Source organism: Macrobrachium rosenbergii, unplaced genomic scaffold (assembly GCF_040412425.1).
Source record: "Macrobrachium rosenbergii isolate ZJJX-2024 unplaced genomic scaffold, ASM4041242v1 13865, whole genome shotgun sequence".
Classification (NCBI taxonomy): Eukaryota; Metazoa; Arthropoda; class Malacostraca; order Decapoda; family Palaemonidae; genus Macrobrachium; species Macrobrachium rosenbergii.
The window spans coordinates 240,886-262,105 of record NW_027100716.1 but is presented as its reverse complement, the minus strand read 5'-3'; the positions used below and the strand labels follow the sequence as shown (position 1 = coordinate 262,105).

Genomic DNA, 21,220 nt, shown 5'->3' with positions numbered 1-21,220 from the left:
ATATAAACCCTGTAGCATCCAAAATATAAACCCTGTAGCATCCAAAATATAAACCCAGTAGCATCCAAAACATAAACCCTGTAGCAAACAAAATATAAACCCTATAGCAACCAACATATAAACCCTGTAGCATACAAAATATAAACCCCGTAGTATCCAAAATACAATCCCTGTAGCACCCAAATATAAACCCTATAGCAACCAAAATATAAACCCTGTAGCAACCAAAATATAAACCCTGTAGCAACCAAAATATAAACCCTGTAGCATACACAATATAAACCCTGTAGCATCCAAAATATGAACCATGTAACATCCAGAATATAAAGCCCGTAGCATCCAAAATATAAACCCTGTAGCATACACAAAATAAACCCTGTAGCATCCAAAATATAAACCCCTGTAGCATCCAAAATATAAACCCTGTAGCATCCAAAATATAAACCCTGAAGTATTCAAAATATAAACCCTGTAGCATCCAAAATATAAACCTTGTAGCAACCAAAATATAAACCATATAGCAACCAAATTATAAACCCTGTAGCAACCAAAATATAAACTCCATAGCAACCAAAATATAAACCCTGTAGCATCCAAAATATAAACCCTGTAGCAACCAAAATATAAACCCTGTAGCATCCAAAATATTAATCCTATAGCAACCAAAATATAAACCCTGTAGCATCCAAAATAGAAACCCTGTGGCAACAAAAATATAAAGCCTGTAGCATACAAAATATAAATCCTATAGCAACCAAAATATAAACCCTGTAGCAACCAAAATATAAATCCTATAGCAACCAAAATATAAACCTTGTAGCATACAAAATATAAATCCTATAGCAACCAAAATATAAACCCTGAAGCAACCAAAATATAAATCCTATAGCAACCAAAATATAAACCCTGTAGCATCCAAAATATAAATCCTATAGCAACCAAAATATAAACCCTGTAGCAACCAAAATATAAATCATAGCAAATCAAAAAATATAAACCCTGTGGTAACAAAATATTAATCCTATAACTAAAAAAATATAAACCTTGTAGCATTCAAAATATAAACCTATATCGGCAAAATATAAACCCTATAGCAACCAAAATATAAACCCTGTAGCATCCAAAAATAAACCCCAGCATCTAAAATGTAAACCCTGTAGCAGCTAAAAATATGTAAAACCCTGTAGCATCCAAGAAATATATTCAAAATATAAACCGTGTAGCATCCAAAATATAAATCCTGTAGCATTCAAAATATAAACCCTGTAGCAACCAAATTATAAACCCTGTAGCATCCAGAACATAAACTCTGTAGCATCCAAAATATAAACCCTGTAGCATCCAAACATAAACCTCTGCAGTAAAATACAAACTCCTGTAGATCCAAATATAAAAAATTGTAGCATAAACTAAAATAAATTAACAAAATATAAACCCTGTAGCAACCAAAATATTAACCCTGTGGCATCCAAAATATGAACCCTGTAGGATCCAAAATATGAACCCGGTAGCATCCAAAATATGAACTCTGTAGCATCCAAAATATAAACCCTGTGGCAACCAAAATATAAACCCAGTAGCATCCAAAATATAAACCCTGTAGCATCCAAAATATAAACCCTGTAGCATCCATAATATGAACCCTGTGGCATTCAAAATATAAACCCTGTAGCATCCATAATATAAACCCTGTAGCATGCAAAATATGAACCCTGTAGCATCCAAAATATAAACCCTGTGGCAACCAAAATATAAACCCTGTAGCATACAAAATATGAACCCTGTAGCATCCAAAATATAAACCCTGTGGCAACCAAAATATAAACCCTGTAGCATCCAAATTATGAACCCTGTGGCATCCAAAATATGAATCCTGTAGCATCCAAAATATAAACCCTTTAGCATCCAAAATATAAACCCTGTAGCATCCATAACATGAACCCAGTAGCATCCAAAATAAAAACCCTTTAGCATCCAAAATATAAACCCTTTAGCATCCAAAATATAAACCCTGTAGCATCCATAATATGAACCCAGTAGCATCCAAAATATAAACCCTTTAGCATCCAAAATATAAACCCTTTAGCATTCAAAATATGAACCCTGTAGCATCCAAAATATAAACCCTTTAGCATCCAAAATATAAACCTTTTAGCATCCAAAATATAAACCCTTTAGCATCCAAAATATAAACCTAGTAGCATCCAAAATATGAACCCTGTAGCGTCCAAAATATGAACCCTGTAGCATCCAAAATATAAACCCTGTGGCAACCAAAATATAAACCCTGTAGCATCCAAAATATGAACCCTGTGGTATCCAAAATATGAACACTGTAGCATCCAAAATATAAACCCTGTAGCATCCAAAATATAAACCCCGTAGCATCCATAATATGAACCCTGTGGCAACCAAAATATGAACCCTGTAGCATCCAAAATATAAACCCTTTAGCATCCAGAATATAAACCCTGTAGCAACCAAAATATAAACCCTGAAGCATCCAAGATATAAAGCCTGTAGCAACCAAAATATGAACCATGTAGCATCCAAAATATGAACCCTGTAACATCCAAAATATAAACCCTGTAGCAACCAAAATATAAACCCTATAGCATCCAAAATATAAACCCTGTAGCATCCAAAATATAAACCCTGTAGCAACCAAAATATAAACCCTGTAGCATCCAAAATATAAACCCTGTAGCAACCAAAATATAAACCTCCTGTAGCATCCTAAATATAAAACCCTGTAGCATACAAAAATATGCAACCAAATAAACCCTGTAGCAAACTAAAATATAAATCCTGTAGCATCCAAAATATAAACCCGGTGGCAACAAAAATATAAAACCTAGTAAATCCAAACTATAAACCAAAATATAAAACAAAAATATAAACCTTGTAGCATACAAAATATAAAGTCCTATAGCATTCAAAATATAAACCTCCAAAACAATCAAAAATATAAATCCTATAGCTTAACAAAATATAAACCCTGTAGTATCCAAAATATAAATCCTATAGCAACCAAAATATAAACCCTGTAGCATCCAAAAATATAAACCCTATAGCAACCAAAAATATAAACCCTGTAGCATCCAAAATATAAAACGAATAGCAACCCAAAATATAAACCATGTAGCATCCAAAAATATAAATCCTATAGCAATAAAACCCTGTAGCAAAAATATAAACCTGTAAAAGTAGCAAAAATATAAACCCTGTAGCATCCAAAATATAAACCCTGTAACAAAGAAAATATAAACCTATAGCAAAATACCTGTGATGAAAAATATAAAACCTGTAGCATCCAAAATATAAATCCTATAGCATCCAAAATATAAACCCTATAGCAACCAAAATATACACCCTGTAGCATCCAAAATATAAACCCTGTAGGAAACAAAATATAAACCCGGTAGCATCCAAAACATAAACCCTATAGCAACTAAAATATAAACCCTGTAGCATCCAAAATATAAACCCTGTAACATTCAAAATATAAACCCTGTAGCATCACCCTGTAGCATCAAAATATAAACCCTGTAGCATCCAAAATATAAACCCAGTAGCATCCAAAATATAAACCCTGTAGCATCCAAAATATAAACCCTGTAGCATAAACCAAAATATATGAACCCTGTAGCTAAATATAAATCCAAAATATGAACCCTGTAGCATCAAAATATAAAAAGCAGCAAAATATAAACCCGGTAGCATTCAAAATAAAACCCAAAATATGAAGCATCCAAAAATATGAACCCTTTAGCATCAAAAAGTAGCATCCAAAACCTGTCGCATCCAAAATATGAACCCTGTAGCATCCAAAATTTAAACCCTGTGGCAACCAAAAGATAAACCCTGTAGCATCCAAAATATGAACCCTGTGGCATCCAAAATATGAACCCTGTAGCATCCAAAATATAAACCCTTTTGCATCCAAAATATAAACACTGTAGCATCCATAATATGAACCTGTGGCATCAAAAATGTGTAACCAAAATATAAACCTATCCATCCAAAATCCTGTAGCATCCAAAATATAAACCCTGTAGCATCCAAAAATATAAACCCTGTAGCATCCAAAATATAAACCCTGTAAGCATCCATATAATATAAACCCTGTGGCAAACTAAAAATATGAACCCTGTAGCATCCAAAATATAAACCCGGTAGCATCCAAAATATAAACCCTGTAGCAACAAAATATAAACCCATCAAAATATAAACCTATACCAGCAAAATATCAAAATATAAACCCTATAGCATCCAAATATAAACCCTGTATAAATCCTATCCAAAATATAAACCCTGTAGCAACCAAAATATAAACCCTAGCAACCAAAATATAAAACCTGTATCATGCAAAATATAAACCCTGTAGCAACCAAAATATAAAATAGCAATCAAAAACCAAAATATAAACCTGTAGCAGAAAAAAATAAAATCCCTATAGCAAAACAAAATATAAAAACTGTAGCATCAAATATAAACCCTGTAGCATCCAGCTAAAAATAAAAATATCAAAATAAACCAGCAAAATATTAGCATCCAAAAATATAAACCATCATTGTACCAAATTATAAACCTAAAAATATAAACCCTGTAGCATCCAAAATATAAACCCTGTAGCATCCAAAATATAAACCCTGTAGCAATCAAAATATAAACCCTGAACCAGCATCCAAAATATAAACCCTGTAGTATGCAAAATATAAACAAAATATAAACCTAGTAAAATATAAAAATGAACCCTGTAGCATCCAAAAATATAAACCCTGTAGCATCCAAAATATAAACCCTGTAGCATCCAAAATATAAACCCTTTAGCATAAACCAAAATATAAAACCCTGTAGCATCCAAAATATAAACCCTGTAGCAGCAACCAAAAATATAAACCCTGTAGCATCCAAAATATAAACACTGTAGTATCCAAAATATAAACCCTGTATCAACCAAAAAATATAAACCCTGTAGTAACCAAAATATAAACCCTGTAGCATCCAAAATATGAAATAAAATATAAACCCCAAAATATAATCCCTGTAAAAAAATATAAACCCTGTAGTATCCAAAAATATAAACCCTATAGCATCCAAAATATAAACCCTAAAATATAAACCAAACTAAAATATAAAATCCTGTAGCATAAAACATCAAAAATATAAACCCTCCAAAATATAAACCTTGAATCAAAATATAAACCCTTAGCATCCAAAAATATAAACCCTGTAGCATCCAAATAAATAAACCCTGTAGCATCCAAAAATATAAACCCTGTAGCATCCAAAATATAAACCCAAAATAGCATCCAAAATATAGCATCCAAAAACCAGCAAAATATAATCCCTGTAGCAAAATAAAAACTCCATAGCAATCCAAAATATAAACCCTGTAGCAACCAAAATATAAACTGTAGCATCAAAAATATAAACCCTGTAGCAACCAAAATATAAAACCTAATCCCCAAGCATCCAAAATATGCCAAAACCCTGTAGCATCCAAAATATAAACCCTATAGCATCCAAAATATAAAACCCTGTAGCAAGCATCCAAAATATAAACCCTGTAGCAAACAAAATATAAAATAGCAAACCAAATATAAAAAACCCTGTAGCATCCAACAAAATATAAACCCAAAATATAAAACCTTGCAGTATCCAAAATATAAACCCTGTAGCATCCAAAATATAAACCCTATAGTATCCAAAATATAAACCAAAAATATAAACCCTGTAGCATCCAAAATATAAAACAAAATAAAACCCTGTAGCATCCAAAATATAAACCCTGTAGCATCCAAAATATAAACCCTGTAGCAACCAAAATATAAACCCTCCAAAATAGCATCCAAAATATAAACCTTTGCATCCAAAATATGAACCCTGTAGCATCCAAAATATAAAACCCTGTAGCATCCAAAATATAAACCCTTTAGCCAAAATATAAACCTGTAGCATCCAAAAATATAAACCCTGTAATCCAAAATATGAACCTGTAGCATCCAAAATATAAACCCTGTGGCATCCAAAATATAAACCCTGTAGCATCCAAAAATATAAAACCCATCCAAAATATAAACTCTGTAGCATCCAAAATATAAACCCTGTAGCATCCAAAATATAAACCCTGTAGCATCCAAAATATAAACCCTGTAGCATCCAAAATATAAACCCTGTAGCAACCAAAATATAAACCCTGTAGCATCCAAAATAGTAGCAACCAAATGTAAATCCTGTAGCATCCAAATATATAAACAAAAAATGTAGCACCCTGTAGCAAAATATAAACCTTGTAGCAACCAAAATATAAACCCTATAGCAACCAAAATATAAACCATGTAGCAACCAAAATATAAACCCTGTAGCAACCAAAATATAATTCCTGTAGCAAACAAAATAAAAACCCTGTAGCATACAAAATATAAACCCTGTAGCATCCAAAATATAAACCCTGTAGCAACCAAAATATAATCCTAGAATCATCCAAAATATAAACCCTTTAGCATCCAAAATATAAACCCTGTAGCAAAATATAAACCAAAATATAAACCCTGTGGTAAACCAAAATATAAACCCTGTAGCATCAAAAATATAAAAGCATCCTAAAAAAATATAAACCCTGTAGCAACAAAAATATAAACCCTGTAGCAACCAAAATATAAACCCTTTAGCATCCAAAATATAAACCCTTTAACCTAGCCAAAATATAAACCCTGTAGCATAGCAACCAAAATAAAAAATGCATCCAAAATATAAAACCCTATAGCATCCAAAAATAAACCCTTTAGCATCCAAAATATAAACCCTGTAGCATCCAAAATATAAAATAAACCAAAATATAAAACTAAAATATAAACCCTGTAGCATCAAAAATTATGAAAATATAAACCCTGTAGCAAAATATAAACCCTGTAGCATCCAAAATATAAATAGCATCCAAAATATAAACCCTGTAGCAACCAAAATATAAACCCTGTAGCATCCAAAAATATGAAACCTGTAGCAAATCCAATATAAACCCTGTAGCATCCAAAATATAAACCCTGTAGCATCATCAAAATATAAACCAAAATATGAATAGTAGCAAAAAAGGTAAATAGCATCCAAAATATAAACCCTCAGTAGCATCCAAAAATATGAACCCTGTAGCATCCAAAATATAAACCCCCATCCAAAATATAAACACTGTACAATCTATAATAGCATCCAAAATATAAACCCCAAAACTATCCAAAATATAAACCTGTAGCATCCAAAATATAAACACCCCAAAATAGCAACCAAAATATAAACCCTGTAACAGCAAAAAATATAAACCCAATAAATATAAACTGTGAACCCTATAGCATCCAAAATATAAAACATCCTGTAGCAACTAAAATATAAAAATCCAAAATATAAACCTTGTAGCAATCCAAATATAAACCCTGTAGCATCCAAAATATAAACCCTGTAGCATCCAAAAATATAATCCTGTAGCAAAAAATAAACCCAAATATAAACCCTGTAGCATCCAAAATATAAACCTCTTTAGCATCCAAAATATAAACCTTGAATCATCCAAAATATAAACCCTGTAGCATCCAAAATATAAACCTTTAGCATCCAAAATATAAACCCCAAAATATAACCCTGTGGCATCCAAAAATATAAACCTGTAGCATCCAAATATAAACCCTTTAGCATCCAAATATAAACCCTGTATATAAACCATGTAGCATCCAAAATATAAAACCCTATAGCATCAAAATATAAACCTCCTGGCAGCATCCAAAATATAAACCCTGTAGTATCCAAAATAAACCCCTGTAGCATCCAAAATATAAACCTGTAGCAACCAAAATATAAACCTGTAGCATCAAAAATATAGCATCCAAATATAAAATATAAACCCTGTAGCATCCAAAATATAAAACTGTAGTATCCTGTAGCATCCAAAATATAAACCCTGTAGCATCCAAAATATTTGGCATCCAAAATAAAAGCATCCAAAAAATAAACCCTTTGGCAAAATATAAACCCTTTGGCATCCAAAATATAAACCCTGTAGCATCCAAAATAAAAATAGCAACCAAAATATAAACCCTTTAGCATCCAAAATATAAAAACCCTGTAGCATCCAAAATATAAACCCCATAAACCCTGTAGCAAACAAAATATGAACCCAAGCATCCAAAATATAAACCCTGTAGCATCCAAAATATAAACCCTGTGGCAAAATATAAACCCCAGCATCCAAAATATAAACCCTGTAGCATCCAAATATAAACCCATTTAGCATCCAAAATATAAACCCTGTAGCATCCAAAATATAAAACCAGCATCCAAAAATATAAACCTAAAGCAATCCAAAATATAAACCCTGTAGCAACCAAAATATGAAACTGTAGCATCCAAAATATGTAGTATCAAAATATAAACCCTGGGTAGCAAAAATATAAACCCTGTAACATCCAAAATATAAACCCTGTAGCAACCAAAATATAAACCCTTTAGCATCCAAAATATAAACCCTGTAGCAATCAAAATAGCATCCAAAAAAACCTAGCAACCAAAATATAAACCCTGTAGCATCCAAAATATAAACCCTGTAGCAAATCCAAAATATAAATCCTATAGCAACCAAAATATAAACCCTGTAGCAACCAAAAATATAAACCAAAATATAAATAGTAGCATACAAAATATAAACCTGTAGCATAAACCAAAATATAAACCCTGTAGCAACAAAATATAAAACCCTGTAGCATAGCAAACAAAATATAAAAGGCAAATATTAATCCCAAGAAAATATAAACCCAATCATCCAAAAATATAAACCCTGTAGCAACCAAAATATAAATCCTGTAGCATCCAAAATATAAACCCTGTAGCATCCAAAAATATGTAGCAGCAAAATATAAAAAATCCAAAATAAAAAGCATCCAAAATAAAACCAGTAGCATCCAAAATATAAACCCTGTAGCATCCAAAATATAAACCCTATAGCAATCAAAATATAAAATAGCATCCAAAAATAAAACCCTGTAGCATCCAAAATATAAACCCTATGGCATCCAAAATATAAACCCTGTAGATCCAAAATATAAAAACTGTAGCATCCCAAAATATGAACCCTGTAGCATCCAAAATATAAACCCTGTAGCAACCAAAATATAAACCCTGTAGCATCCAAAATATAAACCCTGTAGCATCCAAAACCAAAATGCAAAATAAACCCTGTAGCATCCAAAATATAAACCTGTAGCATCCAAAATATAAACCCTGTAGCATCCAAAATATAAACCCTGTAGCATCAAAAAATAAACCCTGTAGCATCCAAAATATAAACCCTATAAAGCATCAAAAATATAAACCCTTTAGCATCCATAACATCCCAAAATATAAACCCTTTAGCATCCAAAATATAAACCCTGTAGCATCCAAAATATAAACCCAGTAGCATCCAAAATATAAACCCTTTAGCATCCAAAATATAAACCCTGTAGCATCCAAAATATAAACCCTGTAGCATCCAAAATATAAACCCTTTAGCATCCAAAATATAAACCTAGTAGCATCCAAAATATGAACCCTGTAGCATCCAAAATATGAAACCTGTAGCATCCAAAATATAAACCCTGTATAAAACCCAATCCAAAAATATGAACCCTTGAACACTGTAGCATCCAAAATATAAACCCTGTAGCATCCAAAATATAAAGTAGCATCCAAAAATGAACCCTGTGGCATCCAAAATATGAACCCTGTAGCAACCAAAATATAAACTTTAGCATCCAAAATATAAATAGCATCCAAAATATAAACCCAAAATAGCAACCAAAATATAAACCCTGTAGCATCCAAAATATAAACCCTGTAGCAACCAAAATATAAACCCTGTAGCATCCAAAATATAAACCCTGTAGCAACCAAAATATAAACCCTGTAGCATCCAAAATATAAACCCTGTAGCAACCAAAATATAAACCCTGTAGCATCCAAAATATAAAACCCAAAATATAAAGCCAAAATATAAACCCTGTAGCATCCAAAATATAAAACTTTGTAGCAATCAAAAATATAACCTAGTAAGCATCCAAAATATAAACCTGTAGCATCCAAAATATAAAAGCAACCAAAATATAAACCTGTAGCATCCAAAATATAAACCCTATAGCATTCAAAATATAAAACAAAATAAACCTAAAATATAAACCCCATAGCAACCAAAATATAAACCCTGTAGCAACCAAAAATATAAACCCCTAGTAGCATACCAAAATATAAACCCTGTAGCATCCAAAATATAAACCTTAGCAACCAAAATATAACCCTGTAGCATCCAAAATATAAACCCTGTAGCAAAATATAAAAATATAAAACCCTGTAGCAACCAAAAATATAAATAATCCAAACATATAAACCCTGTAGCATCAAAATATAAACCTGTAGCATCCAAAATAAAATATAAACCCTGTAGCATAAAAATATAAACCCTGTAGCATCCAAAAATAAACCCTGTAGCATCCAAAATAGAAAGCATCAAAAATATAAAACCTGTAGCAACCAAAATATAAACCCTGTAGCAAATATATAAATAGCATCCAAAATATAAACCCTGTAGCAACCAAAATATAAACCCCTGTAGCATCCAAAATATAAACCCTATAAACCAAATATAAAAGCATACAAAAATATAAACCCTGTAGCATCCAAAAAATATAAACCCTGTAGTAGCAAAATATAAATCCAAAATATATCCTGTGGCAAATATCCAAAACCCTGTAGCAACCAAAATATAAACCCTATAGCATAAAATATGAACAATCCAGTAAATATTCAAAAAATATAAACCCTGTAGCAACCAAAATATAAACCCTGTAGCAACCAAAATATAAACCCTGTCCAAAAGCATCCAAAATATAAACCCTGTAGCATCCAAAATATAAACCCTGCATCCAAAATATAAAAGCAACATCAAAATATAAACCCTGTAGCAACCAAAATATAAAACCCTGTAGCATCCAAAATATAAACCCTGTAGCATCCAAAATATAAACCCCTGTAGCATCCAAAATATAAACCCTATAGTAGCATCCAAAATATAAACCCTTTAGCATCCAAAATATAAAAATAAAAAATATAAACCCTGTAGTATCCAAAATACAAACCCTGTAGCATCAAAATATAAACCTAGCAAAACAAAATATAAACCCTGTAGCAACAAAAAATAAACCCTGTAGCAAAAATCCAAAATATAAACCCTGTAGCATCCAAAATATAAAACCCTGTAGCAACCAAAATATAAACCCTGTAGCAACCAAAATATAAACCCTGTAAACCAAAATATAAACCCTGTAGCAACAAAAATAAATAATCCAAAATATAATCCCTGCAGCAACCAAAATATAAAACCCTGTAGCAACCAAAATATAAATAGCATCCAAAATAAACCCTGTAGCAAAATATCCTGGAATTGAACTGTAGCAACCAAAATATAAGCAAAATATAAACCCCAGAAAACTAAAAATATAACCCCACACAAAATACACACAAAATATAAAACCTAGCACACAAAATATAAACCCCAAAATATAAACCCTGAAGATCCAGAATATAAAACCTGTAAATCCTTCGATCAGTGATGTTTAAAGACCAATTACCAACAAGCTTAGATTGAGAAAACTCACACACATCACAACACACACACACACACAAAAATTATTTCTGTAATTTTCCAGCAATGACTGGGATAAGTGAACGTAAATTAGAATAAATGTATAAATAGAACCATCACCTTAAAAAGAAAACTCGGAATCATAAAAAGCTCAATGACAAAATTGTCTGAGAAGGTTCTCATACCCATAAGAATCAAGTTTAGTTTCATTTTCATCTTAATTTTTTTGAGCAATTGTGTAAGCTCCCAAGTGTACTATATTTCAAAAAGAGGTCAAACGTTGTTACGAAATTTTTCTTTTCGGTTAGTATCTATCCGATCACTTGTTGGTGTTTATAGCTTTCGTTATCTCGGAACAAATGCGTGGCAGGTGTTTCCTGATGGTCATGGAACTGCAGCCTATCGAAGGTAACAAGCAGGTGTTTGAACACTTTTTCTTTACCTTGTTGGACATCTGTAGACAGTGTCCCAAAAATGACAAATCACGATAGCTCAGGCAGGCATTTTACGGCAACTGAAATTGTCGGTGGACGTGAAAGAAAAAAAAATACTTTCTATGTATTTGGAAGCCGGCATTAAAAAAATAAAACAAGGTTAAATACAACTCGAAATTTGAGGCGAAACGAAAGTTTGCTGGAACTGGAATATACAATTTAGGCCAAAGTCCAGGCGCTGGGACCTAAGGGGTCATTTGTCGCTGAAAGGGAAATTGAGAGTAAAGGAGGTTTGAAAGGTATTACAGGAGGAAAACCTCAAAGCAGTTGCACTATGAAAAAACTGTTAGGAGACGGTAGAAATTAAGATGGAGGAAAGATAATATGAACGGGGGTGCAGTAAAAGGAATGAAAAGGGTTGCTAAGTGCTGGGACCAGAATGGGGTCATTTGCAAAGCTGAAACAGGCATCGCGCGAGGTGCGGTTTGATGGCACTCCCCCCTCCCCGCCACACAACGTCTCGTTTCAGTTTTAGCCGAGACTGAGACTGGGCAATGAGTCGATTCTCATAAGAACAGAAAACAACGCAGAACTGAGTTTTATTTCTCCATCTTCATTTTCTGATATCTTTTTGAGAATTTAAAATTATTATTATTATTATTATTATTATTATTATTATTATTATTATTATTATTATTATTATTATTATTATTATTATTATTATTATTATTGGTACCAACAGTTTGAGCACCTCGTTTCTTCAGACCTCCTGCAACCAGTCCAGAGGATGACCAACGAGCTGGTCGAAACATGTCGATCCTCAACAATAGAACCTGAACCCAGACGAACGATTTCTGATTGAATATTGTAATAAAAGTCAATATTATTATTATTATTATTATTATTATTATTATTATTATTATTATTATTATTATTATTATTATTATTATTATTATTCAGTAGATGAAACCTGTTCATATGGAACAAGCCCACAGGGGCCAGTGACTTGAAATTCAAACTTTCAAAGAATATGGAGTTCATCAGGTATGGACTATACTAAGTCTCTTTGTCCATATTTAAATATTAATATTATTTTTAAAGACTTGAGCCTTGTCCCTATGAACACCCGCGACTCACCGGCGCAGATATGCGCAAAACCTTGTTTAAACCTTAATCACTACCATCAACCTCACATTTAAAATAAATGTTATTGCTAACTTACAGCATTATAAAAATTTTTTAAAAATTTTCATTCCTAACTATTGAGGTTTCATTTACTTTCATTATTACTATAATGCTCTTAGTTCATTTTGCTCACAAATGAGAAGTGCTAAAGACTTCAGGACTCAGAGAGAGAGAGAGAGAGAGAGAGAGAGAGAGAGAGAGAGAGAGAGAGAGAAAAATGATAACTTTACTTGTTATATTTTTGTTGATTTCCATGTTTACACCATTGGTGTTTCCTTTCATAGACCGCCGCACATTTTTCTCTTTAGTCGCTATATTTGTTGCCTGGCAATATGTTGTGTTTTATTATACTGGGATCAGCGTTCTATTTTTAATATTACCATAATGTAAAAAGTGAGAAAACTATGATTATCATATAATGTTTGCTAATTGGTTTCTAACTTTGTTTCACGTTAGTCAGAGTAATTATTGAAATAAATCTTCAATTTTCAAGGTAAACCTTGACATTCCTAGCAAACAATTGATTTTGAGAGACCGGAAACTTGGTCCATTGTCTAAATTATATTTGATATTGATGCTTTTCATTATGTTAATAACCATTTTTCTTTCCTATGGTTCACTAATTATATGTGAGTAAAAGTAATTTCCTATATATAACAAAAAGAAGCCTAATATTTTCACCGATCACTGAGAAAAGATGGCATGTGCATTCAAATATTTTACTTTGTTACTGATAGTGAAAATATGAGTAACTCAATTATTTTTTTACACTTTATAAAACAAATATTTTTTGTTCAAGAATTCGAAAAAGGCTTAATGTTTAAAGACAGTTTTTACGTTTTACATCAGTCACGGCATAACATTTGCACGAAGGTAAGAAAACACCTTTACAATTAATAGACAATTAATAGTGATTTCAAAAATATTTGTCAAAGATTTTTAACCACTTATATCAAGATAATATCAACAAATAAAGAGAAAAATTTGACAAGAATAGCAATGTTCAAAGCATTTACTATTTAGATAAGGCAGTTGGTATTGGCGTTAAAGTATGTAGCTTTAACATTACAATAATAATAATAATAATAATAATAATAAATAATAATAATAATAATAATAATAATAATAATAATAATAATAAAAATGAAGAAATGAGTGGTGTAAATATATATAGATATATAAATATATATATATAAATATATATATATATATATATATATATATATATATATATATATATATATATATATATATATATATATATATATATATAAAATATATATATATAGCATATATATATATATATATATATATATATATATATATATATATATATATATATATATATATATATATATATATATATATATATATATATATATATACGAAAGCTTTCTGAGAACCTGCTCGATTCTCTCAATTGAGGAAGACGGTCGAAAGCCCTCGTTTGTATATATATTTCTAATATATATTTACATTTACACCACTGTGGATTTCTCCACCAATAATAATAATAATAATAATAATAATAATAATAATAATAATAATAATAATAATAATAATAATGATGTTTATTTATTGGATTATCAATATACAGTTTATAAACATCTTTACTGATGCAGTACCGACAGAAAACATATTTTTTAGTCGGAGACCTTTTCAAGTGAAGGTTTGTCAAGGATGAACAGCAATGTGGTTGCGACAGATGCTTTGGACAGCTGTTCACGTGGGTGTAACTTTCAGCAAGGGTTAAACACTTGTTCCTGTGATTGTTTCTGAAGAAATTCGAGAGAAGGAGAATTAACAGACAGACAGACAGACAGACTGGAAGCAAAAGGGACACATAAACAGACAGAGAAACAGACGGAAAAGACAGGTAAGCAAGTTTACGGAGAGATGGAGAGGCAGATGACGTACGAGATAAAGTGTATCATTAACGAATTAAAATTCAATTTTGTTTACTATTAAGATTTGGGGAAGAAGAAGAAGAAGAAGAAGAAGAAGAAGAAGAAGAAGAAGAAGAAGAAGAGAGAGAGAGAGAGAGAGAGAGAGAGAGAGAGAGAGAGAGAGAGAGAGAGAGAGAGAGAGAGAGAGCATCATTAAACGATCACTTTAAAAAAAAATTTTTCAAAGGGATAAAGGCAGATGACGTACGAGATAAAATGTATCATTAACGAAATAAGTTAAGCATACCTTAGTTTTACCAGACCACTGAGCTGATTAACAGCTCTCCTTGAGAGGGCTGGCCCGAAGGATCAGGCTTACTTTACGTGGCTAAGAACCAAGAGGTTACTTAGCAACGGGACCTACAGCTTATTGTGGAATCCGAACCACATCATAGCAAGAGATGAATTTCTATCACCAGAAATAAATTCTTCTAATTCTTCATCAGCCGGCCGGAGACTCGAACTCGGGCCTAACGAGTGCTAGCCCACAACTCTACCGACCCTCCCAACGAGGAACTAATTAAAATTGAATTTTGTTTACTATTAAGATTTGTGGCGAAGAAGAAGAAGAAGAAGAAGAAGAAGAAGAAGAAGGAGAGAGAGAGAGAGAGAGAGAGAGAGAGAGAGAGAGAGAGAGAGAGAGAGAGAGAGAGAGAGAGAGAGAGATTATAATTATACGTAAAAAAAACCTGTAAAATTATTGTGAACTGAGCGGAGAGAATCTTCACTTTAAAGAAAACGTACTTTTTCAAAAGTGAGCAATTAAATGATACCTTATTATATATTTGGTTGCCTTGTTAAGTTATTCCCAACGCGAAGTGAAAGTTATAACATCGTGTTATTTGTGGCCCAATATGTGAAAGTTTAAAGCGCGTTGCCCGCACTCAGCTGTCATGGTAGAGAAAGTTCGCCTCTGTTCTTAGACCCAGAACCTGAATTGGAAAGGATCATGCAAGGTCTTATTATGTGCTGCGAAGACGAAACCTGCTTAAACATTTCTAGGTAAAAGGGCGTGAATGTGGTTGTCATCCTAGATTCTTACTCTGTATGGAATAGGGTCAAACCCTCGTCAAGACAGGGCACTTTTCAAGTATAATTTCCTTTGGGTATGACTTATTCCTAGAGTGTAGTGAATTCGGTACTGACGTGCTATTTTGGTGTTTGGTATTTGAGAGCATAAAAACAGGAAACATTTAAGCCTTGTGATCAAGCCTCCCTTCAGAGGATGTGGTGCAACTGGAACTTCTTCAGAAGTTCAAGCGAAAATGCAATGCATTACTACCCTAATACTATTCTTCTTACATTTTGATACATTTCTATCTATTTACCTGCTTATCAATTTATTTTTTTATTTATTTTTTAATAAGTGGTATATATCTGATCTTTCTGTATTTCTCTTAACTTCCTCTTACTTCTTCCTAATGAACACCATATTCTTTGGAAGCTTGAATTTCAAGTCAGTGGCCCCTTTGGTGGGCTTGTTCCATATGAATCGGTTTCGTCTACTGAATAATAATAATAATAATAATAATAATAATAATAATAATAATAATAATCAATGAAAAATCAAGTAACATTAAAATCCTCTACTCCCCTAACCTAATGCCCTTCTTATTTAAGAGACAACGCAAGTTTTACCATAGAGAAACGGAAAAAAATAAGCACCATAGCGTATAAGAATGCATCATACTAATCTCACCACTACAAATCTGCAGTTATACTTATTATTATAAAAAATAGATGGTGGCGGCGTTATCGAGTTTTCTGTACAGCGTATAACGCTCTATGAAACGCTCAGCTACGCTCAGTTGCTCCCCAGATGAGGTAGAGTGAAGGTGCGTCGGCGACGCCTTCTGAAAGCGCTGCCAGACGCGCGATCCATGGCTAACTTTGTTAAATAAAATCAAAACTACTGAGGCTAAAGGTCTGCAATTTGGTATGTTTGATGATTGGATGGTGGAAGATCAACATACCAATTCGCAGCCCTCTAGCCTCCTCAGTAGTCTTTAAGATCTGAGGGCGGACAGGCAAAGCCGTTTCAATAGTTTTCTTTTACAGAAAACTAAAAGCCAATGAAAATCACGGCGAGAGCTGAACTGAAGGAAATCATCCATATTTTGCAGAGATGCAGTGGACTCTTTTTGAGTCAAGGTTGTTCCATCACTTCACAGATATACCTCAAATGAATATAAAAATTCAGCCTGATTAAATTCCAATTTCCAAATGGAAGCAAAGACATTTCTGGCAAACAAACGGAGAGCGACAAACGGACAGACACACTTACATACATAACACTGACAAAGCGCAAAAGAGATCGATCAAGGAACATTAATATGTGAAAACTCCTTACAAAGACACACACATATACATATACATATATATGTATGTATATGCATATGTATATAAACATATGTACAAGCGTTAAGCTACAAATGTCGTTTAATATCCAATTCGCTATACCTCGGAAATATTTATGTATGTATATGTATACCGAAGGGGAATTTATAAGTAGTTCTTCGTCTCAAGGGCTTGAACCGCAAGCCGGAGTTCTCGTGTTCGGCGGTTCAAGCCCGTGAGACGACCATCTACTTATCACTTATCATTCCCCTTCGGTATACATACATATACATATAATATTTCTGAGGTAGAGCGAATTGGATATTGAACATTTGTAGCTTAATGCTTGTAGCCTATATAAATCACGGTTATGTGATAAAAATTCATTCAATACATACATACATATATAATATATGTATATATATACATATATATATAACATATGTATGTATGTATATATATATATATATATATATATATATATATATATATATATATATATATATATATATATATATATATATATATATATATATATATATATTGTCACGATGTGTATCAAGTACCTGGTTATTACACAACTAATCTCGAAATTCAAAAATATAATTTCAGCCAGATACTTGAACTCTCATAGTATTAATTATTATGACTGAGTACTCTAAAGGTAACAGTGATCCCTTAAGATAAAACTTATTTATTACTTGAAAAATCAAACTAAGTTTATCAGAATATGTGTGAGGTATCAAAAATTAAACTAGAAATATTCTAGAGTAAAAGGGCATCACTCCATCAAAAAACTCTAACTGTTTCCCTGGTCTTAATTCATTTTAGCAAAACTAAAAGAACAAAACATGTTTATCACTTTGCCTTATGCACACATGATCAATCCTATTCACTGGTGATCAATAAATGAAACTGTTTTTCTAAAAATGTTAAATACAAAAATTTATTTTCAAATTCAAAGTTTATAATTAGAATTCACAATCTGAAAAATTTATTATTACTTGAAAATAACACAACACTTAATTCATTCTTGAATTAAATTATGAAACAAAACTAATTCACAAAAACTTTATCAGGAATTTAAATCAAACAAACAAAATTTAAACTATCAAGAATTACTCAAGATTTGAAAAGAAAATCTTAATAAATGAAATATTAAATCAAGTATGCAATGTTAAATTACCAAGAAATATTTAAAATGTTACGTAAATAAATGTTACATCACAAACATAAAAAATGTGAAAATATGAAGAGATTGTAAATAGAAAAACACAAAAATACACAAAAGATTTATCAATAACAATTTCACTTGGTAAAAATTTCCTAACTTATCATACCATGATATTAATAAGTAAAATTCATGTTACCTTACACAAACTTGTGAAAATCTCTGTAAAATCACTTGCTGCAGCTGCATTACCACAAAACACACTTTTTTACCAGGTGCCGTTACAAATTAAACAACTTTACTAAATTCACATCTCAAAAGTTAATGCTAATACGTGACCACAAAACACTATGTTAAAAGCAATCTCTTTCTAAGAACGAGAGAGAGAGGGAACCAAACTAACTGGTCTCAGAAATCAGAATGAAACAGATTTTAGAATTCCAGTAACACGTGAAACAATTACAAGATGTCATTAAAGCATTTTGAGTGCGAGATACAAATGGGAAGTTCTAGAAGCAGGGAGGTGACGTCATTAAAGCATTTTGAGTGCGAAATATCATGGAGAAATTTCTAGAAGGAAAGTTACGTCATCCCAGCAAAACGTTTTGAATGCAATCTTACAAAACATGGTGTAACTGATCAAGACATGTATTCTTTCTCTCAAATTGGCATACGTGGCTCGAACATGTAACAACGTGAAATCACTCGTCTTGAGTTTGTATGGGACGAATCGGCATTTGTTATTCCAACCTGTCATCACATCAACCCGAAACAAAGCGTTCTCTCTTATCTCAACTGATGACAATTGAAATGAAACAAGTCTTTGCTGGACACACACGTGTTCATATACTACGCTTTTATCAAGAAAGACATTATTCATTCTAAACTATGTTGCTATTAAAATTGTATTATCAATTCTAAATTACGCTATTAAGTTATTTAATCATTAGTTCTTTTGAGATCTGATGCCAAACTAAATATGATATTTCAACAATCATTACCATTACACACAACACATGAGAAAAAAACATCAACACGTCAAAATTATAGGAGGATATATTATTACAAGGCAACATCATGAAATATATATATATATATATATATATATATATATATATATATATATATATATATATATATATATATATATATATATATATATATATATATATATATATATATATATATTATATATATATATATAGCAAATATATATATATGGATTTACGAACACATCGCTGATGATGGACAGATACATACATAACGCAGAATTGTAACGTCTGTTTACCTTGTGGAATGATATGCAGAATTAGCATCAGGGCAGGTCTTTCTTATTCCTACTTCCCCTATTCTGAGGACCTTCTCAGCAGAGTAACAAATCACGAACAGACAGAAACCTTCCCTTCAGGCAAGCAGGCGAGAGAGCTCAGTTCCCTTCCAGCGACGAGAACTGAACGCAGTCTGAAGCCATTTCTATTGTGCGCACGATAAATCACACCTGTGCTGCACAGATACACATCGTTCTGGCCTTTTTCAGTTACTAGTCACATAGTGCCACCCTCGTCACGCCATTCTGGGAAAAGTACCTTGATTGATAATATTAAAAATTTAAAATCTGTCAACGATTTTTACAGAATTCCCCGCTCACGACGGAAAAAACAGCAGGACCCTCCCCTGAGTCAAAACCCCACCCCGGTGACAGACACACATTAAAAACACTTTTCACACACAAAATAATAAGGCCAAATATACTTAACCTCTTTTTACAATCTGAACTGAAGTCTCAGATACATCGGGAAAGCGTCGAATTGCCATGAATGATATTAAATATTATTTTATCATTATTATTATTATTATTATTAATGGCCATTATTATTAATATATTATGCAGAAGATGAACACTGTTCATATGGAACACGATCACCAACGGGGCCATTCTGAACATGAAATTCAAGTTTCCAAGGAGTAGAGTAAATAAAAGGTGCAGACAGAAACCATTAGGGAAGTAAGAGAAGGCAAAGGGGGAAATACAGTGAAGAGATCTCACTTATTAAAATGAAAAGAAAAAAATCAATAAATTAATACGAGACCCAAAGCGCCTCCAAGGTTACTGCAACTAAGCAGAAAAATGAACCTCGATTGAGCAATATCAGTGAATCGATTACTTAGGAATTCGTTAACAATATACATGTGATTAGATTCCATGGCACCAGTAGATGTCTTTATGTGTAATAAATTTACGAGACCCAAAAAAAACACAACCTGATTAAAATTATTATTATTATTATTATTATTATATATTGAAAACGACAATAAATTATTATTATTATTATTATTATTATTATTATTATTATTATTATTATTATTATTATTATTATTATTATTATTATTAAAATAGGTTTACCAGACCACTGAGCTGAATATCAGCTCTCACAGGGCTATAGCCAGAAGGATTTATTTTGACTTGTAAATATTTATTTTT

At 31.8% G+C, this 21,220-nt stretch overlaps 1 protein-coding gene across 1 annotated transcript in view; it reads right to left on the bottom strand.

The window, feature by feature from the left end:
• LOC136837811 (alpha-2-macroglobulin-like protein 1) overlaps positions 1 to 12,911 on the bottom strand; it is a 68,340-nt gene extending 55,429 nt beyond the window's left edge. Inside the window, exon 1 of the mRNA XM_067102715.1 lies at positions 12,836 to 12,911. Within this exon, the coding sequence (XP_066958816.1) occupies positions 12,836 to 12,911 (76 nt within the window). The remainder of the gene's footprint in view (positions 1 to 12,835) is intronic.
• Positions 12,912 to 21,220: the final 8,309 nt, after the last annotated feature.